General features: G+C 52.0%; 1 protein-coding gene across 1 annotated transcript; it reads left to right on the top strand.

Moving 5' to 3' along the window:
- Positions 1-1,701: 1,701 nt before the first annotated feature.
- Positions 1,702-17,938, top strand: POLR1B (RNA polymerase I subunit B). Its single transcript, XM_061559410.1, has 17 exons — positions 1,702-1,901; positions 3,677-3,844; positions 4,480-4,626; positions 5,444-5,576; positions 6,596-6,732; positions 6,900-7,123; positions 7,594-7,765; positions 8,820-8,994; positions 9,518-9,799; positions 10,104-10,237; positions 10,710-10,880; positions 11,957-12,113; positions 13,377-13,573; positions 14,041-14,300; positions 15,718-16,073; positions 16,650-16,831; positions 17,152-17,938. Exons 1-17 carry the CDS (start codon positions 1,725-1,727, stop codon positions 17,530-17,532), a joined length of 3,453 nt encoding a protein of 1,150 aa, XP_061415394.1. The 5' UTR covers positions 1,702-1,724; the 3' UTR covers positions 17,533-17,938.
- Positions 17,939-19,021: the final 1,083 nt, after the last annotated feature.

The raw sequence follows: 19,021 nt of genomic DNA, 5'->3' as shown, positions 1-19,021 counted from the left end.
CGACGCTTTGAGAGATTTTAGTTATATTTGATTTTAAGAAAACTGTTTTTACCCACAGGCGGTGTTTTATCTATTTTGTTATCCTGCTTAGAATAGTTTGGGATTGATTTCAAATAATTTTTCACAAATACCACCTCTAACCCGACCCCAGCTACGGGAGTTGTAACGAATTATATTCGGTGATACTGCTGCTGTCGCGTTGGCAGTGGCGCACAAATAACAAACCAAAAACAACTCCACACGTTCGTCAATAACATTGGCATCAAAATAAAATAAAAAAGTACCGACGTTTCGCTGACTGGGCCTTATTCATAGCCACATTGTGTGCCGTCAAGCGCAGGCAAAACGCGCTCATCTCTGCCGAGACACATGTGAAGGCAGAGAGAGATATACACGAGCCTGCAGGCGTGTGATTGTGGCCGTGCAACCACCCCTTGGGGTTGTAGTCAACCATCGTGGGCTCTGCACACTCCTTGGGGGATAGCGAAACAACACGAAACTCTCTCTCTCTTGCAGCCTGCGAGCAGACAACGTTGCCCCCCCCCCCCCGTTCGTTCCCCCTCGACTCGACACCCCAACTGAGAATCGCACGTGAAAATGCGACAACAGAGCCTCGTTGGTTCTCTCCGAAACGATTTAAAGCTTATTTCGCCACCGCACGTAAGTAGCCCCCAGCGTGCCTCCAAGCTCTTCATCGCTGTCTCTCTCTCTCTGAGAAGCGCCCATTGCCCGAAACGTCTTCTGCCGTGCACACACGCGCACGCAGTCCATCATTAGTGCCGCTAACAGATCCGTGTCTGTGTGTCACCACGTGTCCCTGTGCACCACGTGTCTGTATGCAGCACCCACGTGTGTGTGTACCACGTGTCTCAGTGCACCACGTGTCACCACGTGTCTGTGTGCACCACCCACGTGTGTGTGTACCACGTGTCTGCGTGCGTGACTGGGGAGCGGTGGTGCAGTGGTTAGCGCTACGAACCCGGCAACCCGGGTTGGATTCCCGCTCACGGCCAACACCGCCAGTGACGATTATCTGAACCGGACCTGGGCATCCTCCCCTAGGTTGACTCAGCCTCAAATGAGTACCTGGTGCGGTGTGTAGTAAACATCGACACAGGGGAGACAAAGGCGGTCGGGCGTGGTGCTGGCCACCCAACCCCCTCGTGTATCGTTTCGGCCTTCATAGGTGCTCGCTAACAGCACTTGCCCCGACAGTCTGTTAAGGCTACACGGGGGATCTTTGTCTTTGTGCACCACCGCCAACGCAGCAACAGGCTGGGGGTGGGGGGGGGCGTGAAGCGGCATCACCGGGGTGACGAGGGAAGCCGGGTGAGCCGGGCGACAGTCGAGAACTTCTGGCGGCCATATTACTCAAGGAGACTCCCCACCACCAACACCAGCACCCCCACCAACACCACCACCACCACCACCACCCCCCTCACCACCAACACCCCCCCCACCAACACCCCCCCCCCCCACCAACACCCCCAACACCACCAACACCACACCAACACCCCACCAACACCCCACCAACACCACCAACACCCACCCCACCCCCAACACCCCCCCCCCAACACCCCCCCCCTACCAACACCCCCCCCCACCACCCCCCCTAGGTAAGATGGCCGCAGACGACTTCACCTCCCCACCACCACCACCAACAACATTGACCACCCCCACCCCCCATCCCCCCACTCCACAGCACGTGGAGCTATCGAGGCAGCATGGCCGCGTCCACGGAGCCGCCGGCGGCTTGCGGCGCTCCGAGCCTCAAGGAGCTCACGGCGCCCGACTACGGGCGGCCGCCGGCCACGCAGAGACGCGCCCTGCAGGAGCTCGTCAAGTCGCACGTCGAGTCGTTCGACTACGTGCTACACGAGGGCCTCTCGCAGGCGGTGCAGGTGAGGCCGTGGCGAGCGGGGGGGTGGTGGTGGTTAGCCAGTGGTGTGTGTATGTGGTTGTGCATCGGCCATTCATCTCGGTCATCTCGGTCAGTCGACCCGTGGCACCTGCTGGGTCTGCCCCGTGACCTCCTCCTGCCAGCGGGCGTTCGACACTTCACGTGGTGGCCTCAAGGTGCACTTGGCCTGGCACAAGCGTCGTGGTGACGCCACCGCCTACTTAGTGGCGAATGGCGATTGTTGTGTGATGGTGGTGGCCTGAGAGGGCCCACAGAATCCCATCGCCGCCGTCTTGCGCGGTGCCACCACAGAGGGCCCACTTTGTACAGGCCTCGGCGTGGCCTCACTGAAAACAGGACCCTGCGGGGTGGGCTGGTAGGAATAATACTTAGTACCGGTACAGAGATATCGACCGGGTATAGAGGAGTTAAATAAAAAATTACTGTATTCTAGTGTAACGTTAATTAAAAGTGTTTGTTTTGACAAGAAACGCTGTGAGATTTAAAGACTCGTAGTCTTTCATTTCCAACACCACCCTCAAAACCACCCCTCCCACGGACGGACGGACGGACACATTAATCTATTGGTGGTCTGGTCCACTTCGTTCCTACCAGTATAATAGCGGCATCTCACCGGCGGCGTGGCCTTAATAAAATAACACTGGTCAACAAAAAAATAAAAAAAATTCTGGCTGGACTTTTGCAGCTGTTTTAGACTAATTTCAGGGTGCTGATTCCAAATCTGATCTCAGATTTGCTCTATCACATCTCATTTTTAGGCTATCGGCATACCCCATTTTCATTGATTTTACCCGAAATTAACTCTTGTCACTTATGATTGCAAGTTGTTGCGAGTCAGTGACTGCTTTGATGTTAAAATATGGTGCTGTATTTTTAAGATAGTGTGTTTATAATATCATTTTATGTAGATATCCACATTTATTTAATATTTTTCTTCTGCAGATTTTGATATCTCAAAAACCTGATTTGATAGACAAAAACTGATGCCAGATTTGGAATCAGCACCCCAAAATTACCTTACTACCGTTGGAATACCTTATGCCAGAAAAAGTGTGTTGACCAGTGTAATCATCGGTGGTGACGAGCCAGGTTTGGTGGACGTTACACGCTGCCGCGGAAGGCTGCCGAGGTTAATGCACCCTGCCCTTAATGTGACATTAAGCACGCCATTCCCCGTGTAATGTAGCCTTATTGCGGCATACCCGGTAAAAATGGATAATCGTGTAATTATTAATTGTGTGCAGGCACGACAATGAATTCGGGTTTTTATTCATGCGTTTCGCGAGGAGCGGTGGCGCAGCGGTTAGCGCACTGCCTTGTGAGCCCCGGCCACGCCGACTTCAGTTGCAGGGCACCGATCTTGGAAGCTTGAGCAGAGTTGAGACGGGAAAGTTATTGGATGGGTGTCCGGCATGTATACCGGTCCACCTGTGAAAATAAAGCTTCATAGCTCATCGGATTCCTCCAGTATAAATAAAATATTCTGATTCCGATGTGTTGTTGATGGGTTTACGTTACCAGCAGAGGAAAGTGCAGTCAAAGGCCGGTCGTGGTGCTGGCCACCCACCCCCTCGTGTGCCGTGCCGGCCCTAATAGATGCGCGCGAACAGCACTTGTCCCAACACCCTGTTAAGGCTATACGGGGGATCTGTGTATTTGGTGTTGTAATGAAGTTGTTGCGGCGATGATGATGATGACATTGTTGCAGCATTGATGGTGTTGTGATGATCGCGCTGTTCTCTGTCTCGTACCCAGGCCATCCCTCCCATCGAGTTCATGATAAATGGCAATCGCCTGTCGCTGGCTTTCGTCGACACCTCCATCTCTCCGCCCATGGTGGGCAAGGCAGCCGTGTGCCGGGACATGCGCGTCTTCCCCGCCGAGTGCCGTGCGCGCCGCGCCACCTACCGTGGCAAGCTCATGGTGAGATCACGACACACCCGCTCGCGTCACGAACTTGGCATGTTGTGAGCAATCGATCCCTTGAACAGCCCTGTTGCATCCTCAAAAAGTCGTACAGCGTCTCGTGCACGAATGGTTAACTATATACGACCAGCAAATGAGGGCGCTGATAAAAGCAGATAATAACGAACACTTTTTTTTTTTACAGCGTTGATGAGAAGATACGGTCCATTTTGCCGGATGAGATTGGAGGGTGTCAAGGCATGAGGTTCATTAGATAAATTGTTGTGGTAGTAGTGATAAAAAAGTGACATGGAAATGGTTCAACGGCAGTGAGCGTGTCATTGCAGTGAATCGGGGCAGGGTCATGTCAACCGAACTTCTTTATGTTGAGTTTCATCAAGCAACGTCGGGAAGGAAGCTAGAGCTCTTGATGCAGATGTGGCTGCTGCGGTATTTAAACCTCGGCAAATGTGTTCCTTGTAGAGCTTGTAAACCGCCGGCTCTGCGCTACCAACTACGGTACGTGTACGTGGTCCACTCTCGCTGCCTAGCGTGAAACAACCAGCGCTTCCCTGCCATCCACCTTCTCTCCCCTCGTCCTGGTCTTCATCTTCTCCCCTCCTGTTACTCCCCCCCCCCCCCCCTTCGGCCAGGCGGATGTGAGCTGGTCGGTGAACGGGGAGCCGCAGGGCATCATCCAGCAGAGTTTGGGTCAAGTGCCCATCATGGTGAAGTCCAAGGCTTGCAACCTGCGCGGGATGTCACCCGCCGAGCTCATAGCTCACCACGAGGAGGCCGAGGTGAGCCGCACAGCAAAAGAGTTATGGTAACACTCACAATCACAACAATTATTGTTATGATGTAATATACCTGCCCATTTATGTACCTGTACGCGCGTGTGTGGAGTGAAAGTGTAGTAGTTCGCTCGCTGCGCTGTAAATCCAGCAACCTAAATTTTATTACCGAACATAGGTAAGATTTCGATTTAAAGCTTTCGTGACTGCAGGGATTCATCTTCTTGGTTCTTTCGGTAAAGTCACGCAGAAGCATCTGACGCTCTCTTTCCGACAGACCTGTTCTTCACCTGAGGATGGCTGCTTGCATTGTGGCCGAAACGTCGTGAGAATTGTATTTTATTATGTTTTTTTTATTATTTTATTATTTCCCTTCTACGTGACTTTACCGAAAGAACCAAGAAGATAGCTAAGATTGGTGGAGAATATTTGAACCGGTCTTCGGCTTTCCCTGGATTGACTCGGCCTTAAATAAGTTCCTAATGCCAAGTGTACATATTAGTACTTGGGATACAGGCAGCTGGGTGTGATTCTGGCCACACTGCCCCATATTACGCCTTGCCGGCCTTTGTAGGTGCTCGCTTGTAGTACTTACCCCAACAGTTTGTACGGCTATATGGGCATCATCTGCATTACGATTTTGAAACCGGTCTCCGTAATCAGCCACAAAAAAATAGTCCATTACAATTTTCACCTGATAATCAAATTCATTGACGAATCGGCCCAACTCTTATCGTACGGTCACAACAATACTTTTAACAATGCGTTATTTTTTGACTGGGATCTGTTGGGGGGGTGGGCGTTCGTTTTGGACCGCGCGCAGGAAATGGGCGGCTACTACATTATCAACGGCATCGAGAAGGTGGTGCGCATGCTGATCATGCCACGGCGAAACTACCCTATTGCCTTGAACCGGCCCAAGTGGAAGAGCAGGGGCCCCGGCTACACCGAGTTCGGTGAGTGAGTCGCAACCAACGCCACCACCGCCGTCACTGCCGGCAAGCGAAAACAACTTGGCGCGAGCCCTGACGGTCGGTGTTTCCTTTCTCAACTTCACCATCATCGTCATGATCACTATTTTACAGTGAGCGTGGCTTTGTGAAGGAATGCCGTCATTGGGTTATCATGCCATACTGCGTGCGTTTGTGTATGCGTTTGGTGCTGTAGCACAGTGTTCAGCGCATGGCGCTACATAACCGGCCACCTGAGTTGGATTGCCAGCCAATGGCTAACATTGGAAATGATCTGAGCTCCTCCTGAGCCTCCCATAGGTTGACTTAGCCTTACATGAGTCGCTGGTAGTGTGTTTCCATTCGCACATGAAATGCAAAAAATACTCAACACATTTGTCACGAAATCTGTGGCCTTGAAAATTAAAATATATAAAATATATTTCTGGAAAAGCCTTATTATAAATAACCCTTCTAAATAAGACCTTCGCCTAAAATGTCACCTATTATAAGTAATTAAATATATATTTTTTCTTGAAGGATGTGTTATTGACGTTTGTTCTAATATGATTGTGCTCCACTGTTAACACACCACCAAATAATGTGTGACACAAAGGTGGTAGACATGTGTGGTACTGGTCACAGTACTCCTTGACAGATACTCACTAACATTTACCCCAACAATCTGTATAGTTCCTTTGGGGCATCTTTGTTCTTGTGTGTGTGTGGGGAGCGGTATTACAGCGATCAGCGTGCTGCACTACGAACCCGGCGAGCCGAGTTCAATTTCCGATCATGGGCAACATCAGTGACTATTACCTGAACCGGTTCTAGGCCGATTCGGCCTCAGATGAATGCATGGTGCGATGTGTAAACATCACCATTCATGAAACAAAGGCTGCCAGGTATTGTGTTGGCCACCCCACCCCCTTGCGTGCCATGCCGGCCTTCATAGATGCTCGCTAGCAGCACTTTCCCCACAAGTCTGTTAAGGCAATACTGGGGGGTCTTTTTCTTTTGGGCAGGCATCTCCATCCACTGTGTGTGCGAGGAGCACACGGCCATCAACATGAATCTGCACTACCTGGACAACGGCACCGTCATGCTCAATTTCATCTATCGCAAGCAGCTCTTCTTCATGCCGCTCGGCTTCGCGCTCAAGGTGAGCGAGGCGGTGGCGGCGGCGGCGGTCGCATTCCCGCGCAAGATTCCCCCGAGACGCTCGGTAACGCGGAACCGGCATCGCGCGAGCCGGATCTAATTTCGAACGACAAGTCGTCGGGACACCCGCGATCGCTGCCCTCCCCCTTTCAACTCTGCCTCCGCCAGGGCCTCGTGTCCTTCACAGACTACCGCATCTTCAGCGAGCTCACAAAGAGCATGGAGGGGAACTCGTTCTACCGGAGCTGCGTGGCGTACATGATGCGCGCCGTGGGTGACGAGGGCTGCCTCACGCAGGCCCAGGTGATGCGCTACCTGGGAGAGCGATTCCGCGTCAAGCTTGTCCTGCCCGAGTGGCTCACGGACGAGGAGGTGGCGGAGTTTCTCTTCGAGTGAGCCTCTTTCCCTCCCTCCCTCTCCCCCCCCCTCCCACCCTCACCAACCTTTGACCCTGTGGCGTTTCCCAGTGGCCAAAGTGACGAGAAACTAACAGCACTCTCGAGATTGCGACGGGGCTCGTTACGTTTCTTGAATTAAGCGAGGTTATGAGCACTTGGGAAAGGGACTATGGAAGGGGATTTCAAAGTCGATCGGTGAGAGGAAAGCGACATAGAGAGAGAAGTGTTGTGACGTGCAGTGCGGTGGTGGTTGAACATTGAGGATGAGACGAAACAGCCATTCTGGTAGACCAGAGTCCTCAACATGGGCGGCGTGAACAATGGGTGAAGTTCTGGGGAACGGTAATCCTGTTCGTAGCTATGTAAGAGTGACATGGAGGTGACTGGCCTGCCGGTTAGAGGGAGTGACTGCATGGGTGATTGACGAGATTACCACCCGACCCTGACTGTGTGTGTATTTCCAGCCAGTGTATATGCATCCATCTCAAGAGCAACGTGGAGAAGTTCCAGCTGCTGTGCATGATGACGCGCAAACTCTTCGCCTTCGCCAAGGGGGAGTGCGCGCCAGAGAACCCCGACAGCCTCTCGACGCAGGAGGTCTTGACTTCGGGGCATCTATACCTCATGATGCTCAAGGTGCTTACCCCACAGTTCCCCGCAGTGACCACTACCACCAGCCGTTATTATTATTATTATTATTTGTTCGACTTATTAGACTATTTTATTTGTTGTCATAACGTTTTCCTTGTTGGTGCTTTTTTTTTGGCGCCATTTTTTTGTTAATTCGTTTTTGATTTGGCTTGGTTGTAGGGTTTTCATTTGCTGGTAGTAGCTATATATGGGATTTGGTCATTATATATAATGTACAGCGTTGTGGGATCCTGTTAGCATGAATGACGCTGTATGAAATGAAAGTATTATTATTTCCTCTCTACGACGTGTTTTTCCGGTTCTGCGGGCAAGCGGTTGTTACATTACGTCCGACGTTTTGCTCTTCGTGCTGGACGATTCTCTACGAAATGTTTATCAGACATCGTGCCAAATGAAACGCGGTACAACCAGAAAACCATCGGGAACCTCTGCACCAGCATCGTTAGTTTCATAGAACTTAACTCTTGTGCTTAGTGCAAGTTGATGGAGACAAGGATCGTAGATATGGAAGTGTAGAAGTGCAGTACAACGATGGATTTTGTGCAGGACAACAATGACATTTTGCTGACCCAACAAGGTGTTTGTGTGCGCGGGCTAAAAACCTGCTTAGCTTGCGAGATTTGATGAAAAGTCAAACAGGATGGGTTTACGTTGTTCCATTCTTGGTCACTAGGCTGAGGCCATCAACTTGCTGCATTTGAGAAGCTGTTGGGTGACTGCACCATGGTTTCAAACCCAGCGTCCGCTCAGTCCTGTAACTTCTGAGCCACTACTCGGCCACTTGAACCATTGATATTTAAAAGCTCCCCACGCCCCTCACCCCATGACCCTTACCCTTGCCCCTTATCTTTCGACCATCATCCCTTGCTCATCACCCTCTGACCCTCATCTCTTTCCCCTCACCCTCTGACACTCACCCTTCCAAGCGCACCCCCTTGCCTTTCAACCTTTGACCATCACCCTTCAACCCTCACCATTTGCCCCCCCCCATACCCTGTGACACTCACCCTTTGACGCTCACCCCCACACGCGTGTGCAGGAGAAAATGGAGGGCTGGCTCGTGGGCGCCAAGTTTTCGTTTGACAAGCGCGTGCAGCGCCACAGCAACATCCCGCTCACCACGGACTCTATTGCCAAGGTCCTGAGCTCCGTGTCGGACCTCACCCGCGCCACCGAGTACCTGCTGGCGACAGGGAACCTCGCCTCCAAGACAGGTACCGCCACTCGTCGTCGTCGTCGCCATCATCACCATCACTTCATATTTTATACTGCTCCTCCATTGCAATGCGCGCACGGACCAACTTCCACTCGGTGAACGGGCAAGGGGATTGCAGCACCGGCCAGGAAGTTGGGCATTAATCTGCGAGTAGCAGGGAGTGATGTTGCCACGTGGCTTCCCAATTAAGTAACCAAACCAATATTTTTAATTCTCAGAGCTGGAATTTGACAAATTTAGTGAAACTTCAAATTTAATGTTCTGGATTTTTTTCACGGGCAATTGTTGGTCAGGCTTGAGACCATAAACTTGGTACACTTGAGAACCCAGGTTCGAACCCACAGTAGTGCTGGTTCAGTGTCGCCCGTTCTTCACAAACTAAAAAAAATCATTCCGTCGCCGCTAGAGCAGGATGGGAGAGATGTTGACTAATCCATCGGTGCTTTCCGGGTTCTTACCAGTGTCTCGTCCGCCCGTCCGTCTGTACATCTGTCTCTGCGTGCGTGCGTGGGTTCCCGCAGGCCTGGGCATGCTGCAGGATGCGGGTCTGGCGGTGGTGGCCGACAAGCTGAACTTCACGCGCTACATCTCGCACTTCCGCGCCGTGCACCGCGGCGCCGCGTTTGCGCGTATGCGCACCACGACGGTGCGCCGCCTGCTTCCCGAGTCGTGGGGCTTCCTGTGCCCCGTGCACACGCCCGACGGGACGCCCTGCGGCCTCCTCAACCACTTGACGGTCGGCGCCCAGGTGGTGACGGCCGTCACGCCCATCGGTGGCATGCCCGCCCTGCTCTGCTCGCTCGGTGAGATTGCCGCGCGGCGGTGCGGTGTGGCATGGTGCTTAAACGGTGTGGCCGTTATTCTAATTTTATTAATTTAACTTGATTATTTTGGCCTTAAAATCCTAAAATCTGCCTCCCAAAAATGTAATAAAAAAATTTTCTGTATTAGGAATGCTGGTGTATCTTATCGAGTATATTAGTAGAATGTCAGTGTGTCGGCTTACCAGTGTGTTGGTATATGAGTATGTCAGTGTGTTGGTCTGTTGCCGATGTTTTTGGTATATTCGTATGTTAGTGTGTTGACGTGTGCATCGTGCCCGCCCAGGCGTGGTGCCGGTGGACGGCACCCCCGCTTGCCCCTACTCCGAGTGCTACCCGGTGATGCTGGATGGCTCCTTCGTGGGCTGGGCCGACCCTCGGATCGCGCCAGAGATCGTCAGCACGCTGCGCACCTACAAGGTGCGCGATCGCAACGTCGACGGGGCTGCTGGCACGACTCTCCTGCTCCTCTTGGCTCTCCTTGATGGCTCATTTTAGTTTGGCTCCAAGGGTTTTGGGTGTTCCTTAGCTAATGTTGGCCTGGCCGCACCATCCCTAGCCACGCACTGTGGCCACCCCTTTTAATAGTTGCTCACTCGCAGTAATTTTCTCCCAAAGAGTCTCTAGAGGCTACATGGGGGCCTTTGTTAATTGAATGTGGTTGAAACGTTTATGAGAATATGTTAGAAACATCTTCTCCTCATTCCCTGGGCTCTGTTTGGAGAGGAGGTGAATTAGTTGTGACCACGTGCTCGTTGTGGTTTCCTTTTTCTCCGTGTCATGATTTTCCACCTCCACCAACATCTCAAGCGCCACCACCTCCTCCTCCACAACCTCTTCACCCGCCCCGCTCCACCACCACCCCGTGGTGTCGGCGTGTTCCATGCCGCAGGCGCGCAAGGAGAAGCGAGTGCCGCCCTGGACCGAGGTGGTGCTGGTTCCCAAGACGGCCTGCGCCAGCCTCTACCCAACGCTCTACGTGTTCACGGGCGCCGGCCGCCTCATCCGCCCCGTCCGCAACCTGGCACTCGGCGTCGAGGAGCTCATAGGCACCTTCGAGCAGGTGGGTTGGTCGTGCTCGCCACCGCGGCACCAGTCTGGTGCGTACGTCTCTGTAATGATGACTTCTTCAGAATCGGAATGTTTATTTGTACTGGAGAAATCCCGGTGGCCTATAAAGTTCTTTTTCATAGATGTCCAGTAGAGGGGCGGGACGGAACAATACAAAAACACGATAGGGGTGCAAAGTATAGGGAAGGTATGCAAATCACTTAAAATAAATATACAAATAAAACGAAACTAGTTTATATTCTTGGTTCTTTCGGTAAGGTCACGTAGAAGGGAAATAATATAATAAAATATTAAACAATAAAATTCTCACGACGTTTCGACTGCAACACAAGCAATCATCATCAGGTGTGAAATCCACAGCAAGAAAATTTGAAAATGTGCCGTTTCTTTCTTAATTTTCTTGCTGTGGATTTCACACCTGATGATGATTGCTTGTGTTGCAGTCGAAACGTCGTGAGAATTTTATTGTTTTATATTTTTATTGTATTATTTCCCTTCTACGTGACTTTACCGAAAGAACCAAGAATATGAATCCCTGCAGTCACGAAAGCTTTAAATCGAAAGCTAATTTATTTTACCAGATGATGCCCACTGACCTATTAGCTTCTTTGCAGAAGCAACCAGGCCACAAATGAAAGCTCAACGACCTGGCTTATCATATGGAAATGTATAGCAGCCAAATATTCCAAATAATGTAAGCCACGTTGAGTCTGAAGACTCCAGGAGGGTCCTGCACTGGGATATTTTTGGCCGACATTGTGTGTTTTTAGCGATTTGAAGAAACTGGAAACACATACAAACTCCACACAGAAAGGCACCCAAGTTGGGAATCGAACCCAGGCCCTTCTTGCCGTGGGGTTAGAGTTAACGCTGCACAACCAGACATTTACCAGCCCGCACTAACCACTGTGGTGAAGTGTGGTCAAACGACCACCATGAGTGACATGGGATGGAGCTGTTGTCGTTCATGGGTGCTGTCTAACGTGTCCTAAAAGCCCATGTAAGCTATACAGGAGATATTTGTGTTCCGGTATTGCCACATCATCTCTCTCGCCCCCCGCCCCACAGATTTACATGGACATCGCGATCCGTGAGAACGAGATCGTGAAGGGGGTGACCACGCACCAGGAGCTGTTTCCACACAGCATGCTGAGCGTGGTGGCCAACTTCATCCCCTACTCGGACCACAACCAGAGTCCCCGCAACATGTACCAGTGTCAGATGGGTGAGCGTCTGCTCGCCTCACTGCTGCCTACCCCTAATAAACGCTTGCCCCTACCTACCCGCCTGATTGCCTGCCTGCCCACTTACCAAACTACCTAACTACCTTCCTATCTACTAATCTATTTGCCAGCCTTCATACCCGCCTACCATCCTACCCAACTATTTGCCGACATGCCTACCTGCCTACCGAACTACCTTGCTCCTGCCTAATTTAGTATCAACCTAACTAACAACCTATCTTCCAGGGGACTTACCTGCCTGCCTACCTAACATCCTACCTACCTGTAAATTACTTAACCTAACTTACTAACTAACCTATCTAGCTATCTACTTCTCTAACAACGTACCTGCCAGCCTATTTGCCTGCTAGCTACCTACCAATCTCACTACCTCGCTATCGGCCTACTTACCTACCTGCCTGTTTGCTTATCTAGCTAGCTACATATCTACCTGCCTGCAAACCTGCCTACCCACAATCCACAGGAATTACTACAGACCTACTTGCCTACCCAACTCCTCCCACTTATCTACCTACTTTACCGTAAGTTTTACTTCTGCCTATCTACCGACCTACCTACCTAGCAAACTATCCACACTCATCAGTGTACCCACATAGGTAGGCTTCTGTTACCTACATACCTGACTACCCACACACCTATGCCCCTGCCTACCTACGAGGTTGACTTGAATCTACTTGGCTTTCTGCTGACAGACCTACCGTTCTACCCACAAGTACTTGACAGTCAGTGGTGACCATGAGGATACACTCTGATTGAATCCCAGGTAACCTTTGCATGAGAGACAATGATTTACATGTCTCAATAAGGTTCATTCCATGTCTTGGTTAAATAAAGGATACAATGGTACAACATTTAGGTCTCGTGATATCGCTCTTACCTACTCGCTGTTATCTGGTGGCAACCTTCCGTGAAATCACTGGAACACGTGATGAAATCGAATCTGCACGATCCACGACGCCAGATCCGGTCACCGCCTTCATCAGTGGAAATTCAAAGGAAGTCCGAAATGTGACTGTAGAGGCTCTGACCAAACTGTAGAGCGCCGTGTAGACCACTGAAATCCAACGGAGGTGCAGTAGCATCAGAAATCAACTCAGCCTCACCCGTAGCCATCGCCTGCCTACCAAACTCGAATACAGACCTTCCAAGTTGTTCTTTACGAAGCCATACGCAAGAAGTATCCCGTTTATGCGGCTCGCTTGATCCTTCCCACACGCATCTCTCCCCATCCCCTCCGCGTGCAGGCAAGCAGACGATGGGCACCCCGCTGCACAACTTCCGCGACCGCTCTGACAACAAGCTGTACCGGCTGCAGACGCCGCAGAGCCCCCTGGTGCGGCCGTACATGTACGACCACTACGCCATGGACACTTATCCCGCGGGCACCAACGCCGTGGTGGCAGTCATCTCCTACACGGGATACGACATGGAGGACGCCATGGTACATTTGCGCACGTTGCTTTACAGGCCGGGCCCTCTCGCCCACTTGCGTGCGTGCACGGCTGGTGTGCGTGCACGGCTCTGTGTGCGTGCACGGCTGGTGTGCGTGCACGGCTCTGTGTGCGTGCGTGCACGGCTGGTGTGCGTGCATGGCTCTGTGTGCGTGCGTGCACGGCTGATGTGCGTGCACGGCTTTGTGTGCGTGCGTGCACGGCTGGTGTGCGTGCACGGCTGATGTGCGTGCACGGCTCTGTGTGCGTGCGAGCACGGCACCAGTCGCCCGCTCGTGCTGTCCTTTGTTGCCGAGCCCTCCAATTAAAAGCCACGAAGCGTCACGGAGAGGCCTTTATTCCACGCGTAGACTTTGTACATCCACGACGCGTTTCACGAGTTGTAATAAAATACAACCGGCACGCGATCAACGCGAGGCCCGGTTCCCGAAGGTCTCTTTCTCGGCACGAAAAACAGATCGTGAACAAGTCGTCGTGGGAGCGCGGCTTCGCGCACGGCAGCATTTACAAGACGGAGCTCGTGGATCTCACCAAGTGCGTGCGCGAGGGCCGCGACGAGCTCGTGTTCGGCTTCAAGGCCGGCGACGACGCGCGACCCGGCGCCGCCAAGCTCGACGCCGACGGCCTGCCCTCGATCGGCTCGTGGCTGCGCTACGGGGAGCCCTTCTACTCCTACTTGAACCTCGCCACCGGCGAGGCCACCGTCATCGCCTACAAGTGAGCGAGCAGTCTCAAAGGGGGGGAAGGGGGTAGTGGGGGGGACTGTTTTGTTGTTCATAATCAACGTTTTTGGGTTAGATCGCGTTATTTATAATTATGTTGTAACCCTCCACCACACATTGTAAATGTTGTGGTTTCACGCTTCAACACACTGGTGGGCTAAAGTAGTGAACTATTTCTCTTTTGTCAACGTGACACTTTTTTGCTGATTGGCCGTGTCGGGTGGTGGAGGGTTACGACACATTTTTAATATTAACGCGATCTAACCCAAAAACGTTGATTATCAATAATATTGGTCGCGAAAGCCTAAGTGTTAAACTGTTTTGTTGTTGTTTTTGATGCCTTGCCCAAGCTTGACAAGTCAGACTTACATGATGGGATATTTTATTATTTATTTACATTTCGTGGCATTTTCTCTATTTTGCACTCCTATCGTGTTTTTGTATTGTTCGCTGTGGTAACTTGCTGACCCGCCCATACTGGACATCTGTGAGAAAGAGCTTCATAGCTCATCGGATTCCTCCAGTATAAACAACGATTTTTATTCTGATGGGGGTGGTGGGGGGCGAGCGTAATTGTCGAGTGTGCTGACTGAGCAACTGCAACGGGTGCCCATGGGCCGGAGGGTCACGTAGATATGGGGCGGGGGGGTAGGGGGGTGAAATCGGGATGGGGGGGCACGGGAGGAGGGTGGCTTTGTCATGGGACAAATACTCCTCTTGGTGGCGGAGGGAGTGGGAAAATGCTGCCACCTACTGTGTGGATGAAAGGTCCCAGGATGGGATCTTAGAAGTAGTTTGCTACATCTTCTTCCATGGACCCTTATCTGACGCGAGATTGCACTGCTGTGTGAGATATCCAAATGTATTATTTATCTCATGACATGAAGGCAAAAGCACCGTTGGGATAAAAATGGGGGAAAATATATATGTTTTGTTAAGTTAAAACTCGCGCTTTACATGCAAGAAACGGTGGGCGGTCTTACAGGCACGTAACGTTTCATCCATTCGTCAATTAAAATCGATTCTAAAGGCTCGCGATTCACACATCAGTGAGGTGGAGTGGTGGTGCAGTGGTTCGCTTGCTGCATTAAGAATCCGGTGACCACGGCTAGTGTCGTGCACGCCTCTTCTTAAAAATATCTTCTTGGTCTGAAGTGCCGGCCTGACAAATTACGACTCCATATGTTGCTCGAGTCGTAATTGAAACAATTTGGCTGTCCACTTCAACTCACCGGCGAGCTGAAACAAGACGACAATTGGCCGCGTGAAACGCCAGTGCGTAGTGACAATTTAATTTCTTTGGCCGCGCCGGGTAGGTGGGAGAACCTTGGTTGCCGCAAAATCAGGTCGGATCGTTAGGCGGCCTAAACCCCAGATTTCTACTGCACATTCACAAGACGACTCGTCCCCAGGGGCAAGGAGGACGCGGTGGTGGACAACGTGAAGGCGTGCGGCAACGACAGCGGCACGGGCCACTTCTTTCGGGCGTGCATCACGATGCGCATTCCCCGCAACCCCACGATCGGCGACAAGTTCGCCAGCCGCCACGGCCAGAAGGGCATCTTGAGCCGGCTGTGGCGCACCGAGGATATGCCGTTCAGCGAGGGCGGCATGACGCCCGACATCCTGTTCAACCCGCACGGATTCCCGTCGCGCATGACCATCGGCATGCTGATCGAGAGCATGGCCGGCAAGTCGGCCGCCATGCACGGCCTGTGTCATGACGCCACGCCGTTCACCTTCTCGGAGAGGAGCTCGACCGACGGAGGTACGGCGCTGGCGGTGGAAGTGGTGGTGATGGTTGTGGTGGTGGTAGTGGTGGTGGTAGTGGTGGTGGTAGTGGTGGTGATGGCTGTTCGGGTGGTTTTAGAGGTGGTGTTGGTGGTGGCAGTAGTTTTGGTGGTGGTGGCGATGGCGGCGACAATTGTTGTGGCGGTGGTTGTTGTAGTTGTGGCGGTAGTGGTTTTGGCGGTGGTGGTTGTGGAGGTGGTGGTTGTGGAAGGTGACCGGGTGGTTTAGAGGTAAGAGCATTGAGCTGGCATCGCTAAGATCCTGGGTTTGAATTAACCTGTGAGTAATCTGGGTTTGAATTCATGCAAGCGTGTGTGTATTTGTCTTGTGTTCGTGTGCACGTGCGCATGTTGTGTCTGTGTTCGTGGCGAGCAATAACTCGGTGATTGCGCTATGAACCCGGCGACCTGGGTATGATTCCCGGCATTGGCGACCGGGGATTGGTTCCGGCCACACCACTCATGCACCGTTCCGGCCTTCGTAGTTGCTCTCTAACAGTGTTTGCCCCAAACGTCTGTTTATGCTGTACGTGTTTGTGTGCGCGCGTCTGCAGACGAGGGTAAGCAGCTGACGGCGGTGGAGTATTTTGGCAAGCTGCTGAGTGCCGCGGGCTACAGCCACCTGGGCACGGAGCGCCTGTACAGCGGCATCAGCGGCCTGGAACTCGACGCCGACATCTTCATCGGCATCGTCTACTACCAGCGCCTGCGCCACATGGTGTCCGACAAGTTTCAGGTGACGCAGGGTTTCCGCCAGCCTGAGGCCGCGCACTCGGAACGTGTGGGACTTGTGGAAAGAGCCTTCTCTCACCTGTCTGTCCGTCCCATCTGTCCATGTGACTGTTCGTCTCTTCATCCGGCTCTCCACTCTTGATTAGTTTTTTCCATCACGCCGTCTTTTTCTCCGTGCGGTGATAGCAGTGCACGCAGCCCTGATTTTCGCCAACAGTGCGCATTCGTTTCAGATCTCCGAATGACATCAAAACCTCATCTCGACCCCCCCCCCACTGCCCCGCCCCCACCGCCCCACCCCCACCCGCGTTCCACCCCTCCCAGGTACGAACGACGGGCGCGCGCGACCGCCTCACCTGCCAGCCGGTGGGCGGGCGCAACGTTCAGGGCGGCGTGCGCTTCGGCGAGATGGAGCGTGACGCGCTGCTGGCGCACGGCACCTCGTTCCTGCTGCACGACCGCCTGGTGGCGTGCTCGGACCGCTGCGAGGCGCGCGTGTGCACGCGCTGTGGCTCGCTGCTGTCGCCCACGCTGGAGCGGCCGCCGCCCGACTGGGCGCACACTCGCAGCGGTCGCCGCGCCTGGGTGTGCGTCGTGTGCAAGAGCGCGGACTCCGTGTGTGTCGTGACGATGCCCTTCGTGCTGCGATACTTCGTGGCCGAGCTCGCCTCCATGAACATCAAAGTGCAGCTGCAGGTCAAGTGAAGCTGCCTCGTGTGTGTGTGTTGGTTGGGAGGAGGGGAGGTGCAGTGGTTAGCGTATTGCAGCGACCCGGTGTTCCACTTTCTGCTCGTGACCAACATCGGTGGCGAATATGTAAACGAGTCCCGAATACTTTGTGCGATTTGGCAACATTACTGATGAGGCAGTTTCGTTGGGTTTGGTGTTGACCAACCCACCCCCTCGTACGACATCCAGAACTCAATAGGTGCTCGCTAACAGCACTTGCCCGAGCAGCTTTTGAGGTTTTTTGTTCTTGTGTGAAGGCTGGGCCAGGAGGTCCAGATGGCTGGGTAAGCCACAGAATTATTATTTTAAAGCCATATTTCTTGTAAAAAAAAAAGATTCCATACATTTCCTCGTGTGATTCTGAATAAACGTTATCGAGAAATGAGCCGTGTCCCAGACCTTTTGAATTACAACAACACTGCCTGGTTAGCCTCCTCTTTGAACAATGTCTGCTGGCCCGCTGGATCAGAGGTTCAGGGCGCTAAACAGTGTCAATAGCTACCACTGGCGTTGAACAGTGGACCTGTGTGCTGCAAACGCGATGTCAAAACAAAATATGTACAATTTTGTCCTCCGTACAAAGAAAAATCTAGTTTTATTTACACATCCCATCAACCACGGCCTTCTGGGAGTTATTTTTTACACATCCCATCAACCACGGCCTTCTGGGAGTTTTTTCTTTTCTTCCAGCAGCATGTGTAACAAGCTATGGCAAGGTTTAGACACTCAGTGTATCATCAGGGTGAGCGTGCTAACACTTGCGACTCGCAGCCAAGAACGACCTGTGTTTTATTCATCACTTTGGAACCTTTTCTCTGATCGGTTCATCCACTCCCCCTGTGCTGCACGGGTTTCCTCCAGGTTCTCCCGTTTCTCCCCATATGTACAAGAACGTACTTTGGTATTGCCAAACATACCAACGTAGCAGGACCCTCCTGAAAATGAGAATTTGGGCTCGGTGTGGCTTTCGGGGTTAACTAAAAGCGCGTCACCATTGGTACCTCATTTGCCAGTAAAAAATATGATAATTGCTTTTTTACCCTTTTATCTGGCAACAAAACTGACACCTTTTTTACGAGGTGTCATGTTTGCATAGACCACAATACCTGCAGTCATAATGCAAACAAAAAACATAACTGATAATGTATGCACTGTCCTTATCAGAGTTATGTTTTTTGTTTGCATTATGACTGCAGGTATTGTGGTCTATGCAAACATGACTCCTCGTAAAAAAAGGTGTCAGTTTTGTTGCCAGATAAAAGGGTAAAAAACAAATTATCATAAAAGCGCGTCATCGGCAACGGGAAGGCTTCCTTGAAACCAAATGCAGGCGAACTACCAACATGCTTGTCGGAACACTAACTCAAGTGTTCCGTTAACCTGCGCACTCACTACGGCGCTGGTGGTGGGGGGGGGTGAGAAAGCCACGGGAGTTGAGGTTAGTTTGATTGATTGATTTATTCTG

Source organism: Lethenteron reissneri, chromosome 25 (genome assembly GCF_015708825.2).
Source record: "Lethenteron reissneri isolate LAM-NWPU_2019-01 chromosome 25, ASM1570882v1, whole genome shotgun sequence".
Taxonomy (NCBI): domain Eukaryota; kingdom Metazoa; phylum Chordata; class Hyperoartia; order Petromyzontiformes; family Petromyzontidae; genus Lethenteron; species Lethenteron reissneri.
Note: the sequence above shows the minus strand (reverse complement) of the source record. Positions and strands in the feature narration are given on the sequence as shown.

Bases quoted from the DNA above. Each gene is read 5' to 3' on its own strand.
- POLR1B (XM_061559410.1), top strand. From the start codon at position 1,725: ATGGCCGCGTCCACGGAGCCGCCGGCGGCTTGCGGCGCTCCGAGCCTC. The intron at 3,845-4,479 runs GTGAGATCACGA...CCCTTCGGCCAG, and splicing joins CCTACCGTGGCAAGCTCATG to GCGGATGTGAGCTGGTCGGT. The intron at 7,766-8,819 runs GTGCTTACCCCA...ACGCGTGTGCAG, and splicing joins TATACCTCATGATGCTCAAG to GAGAAAATGGAGGGCTGGCT.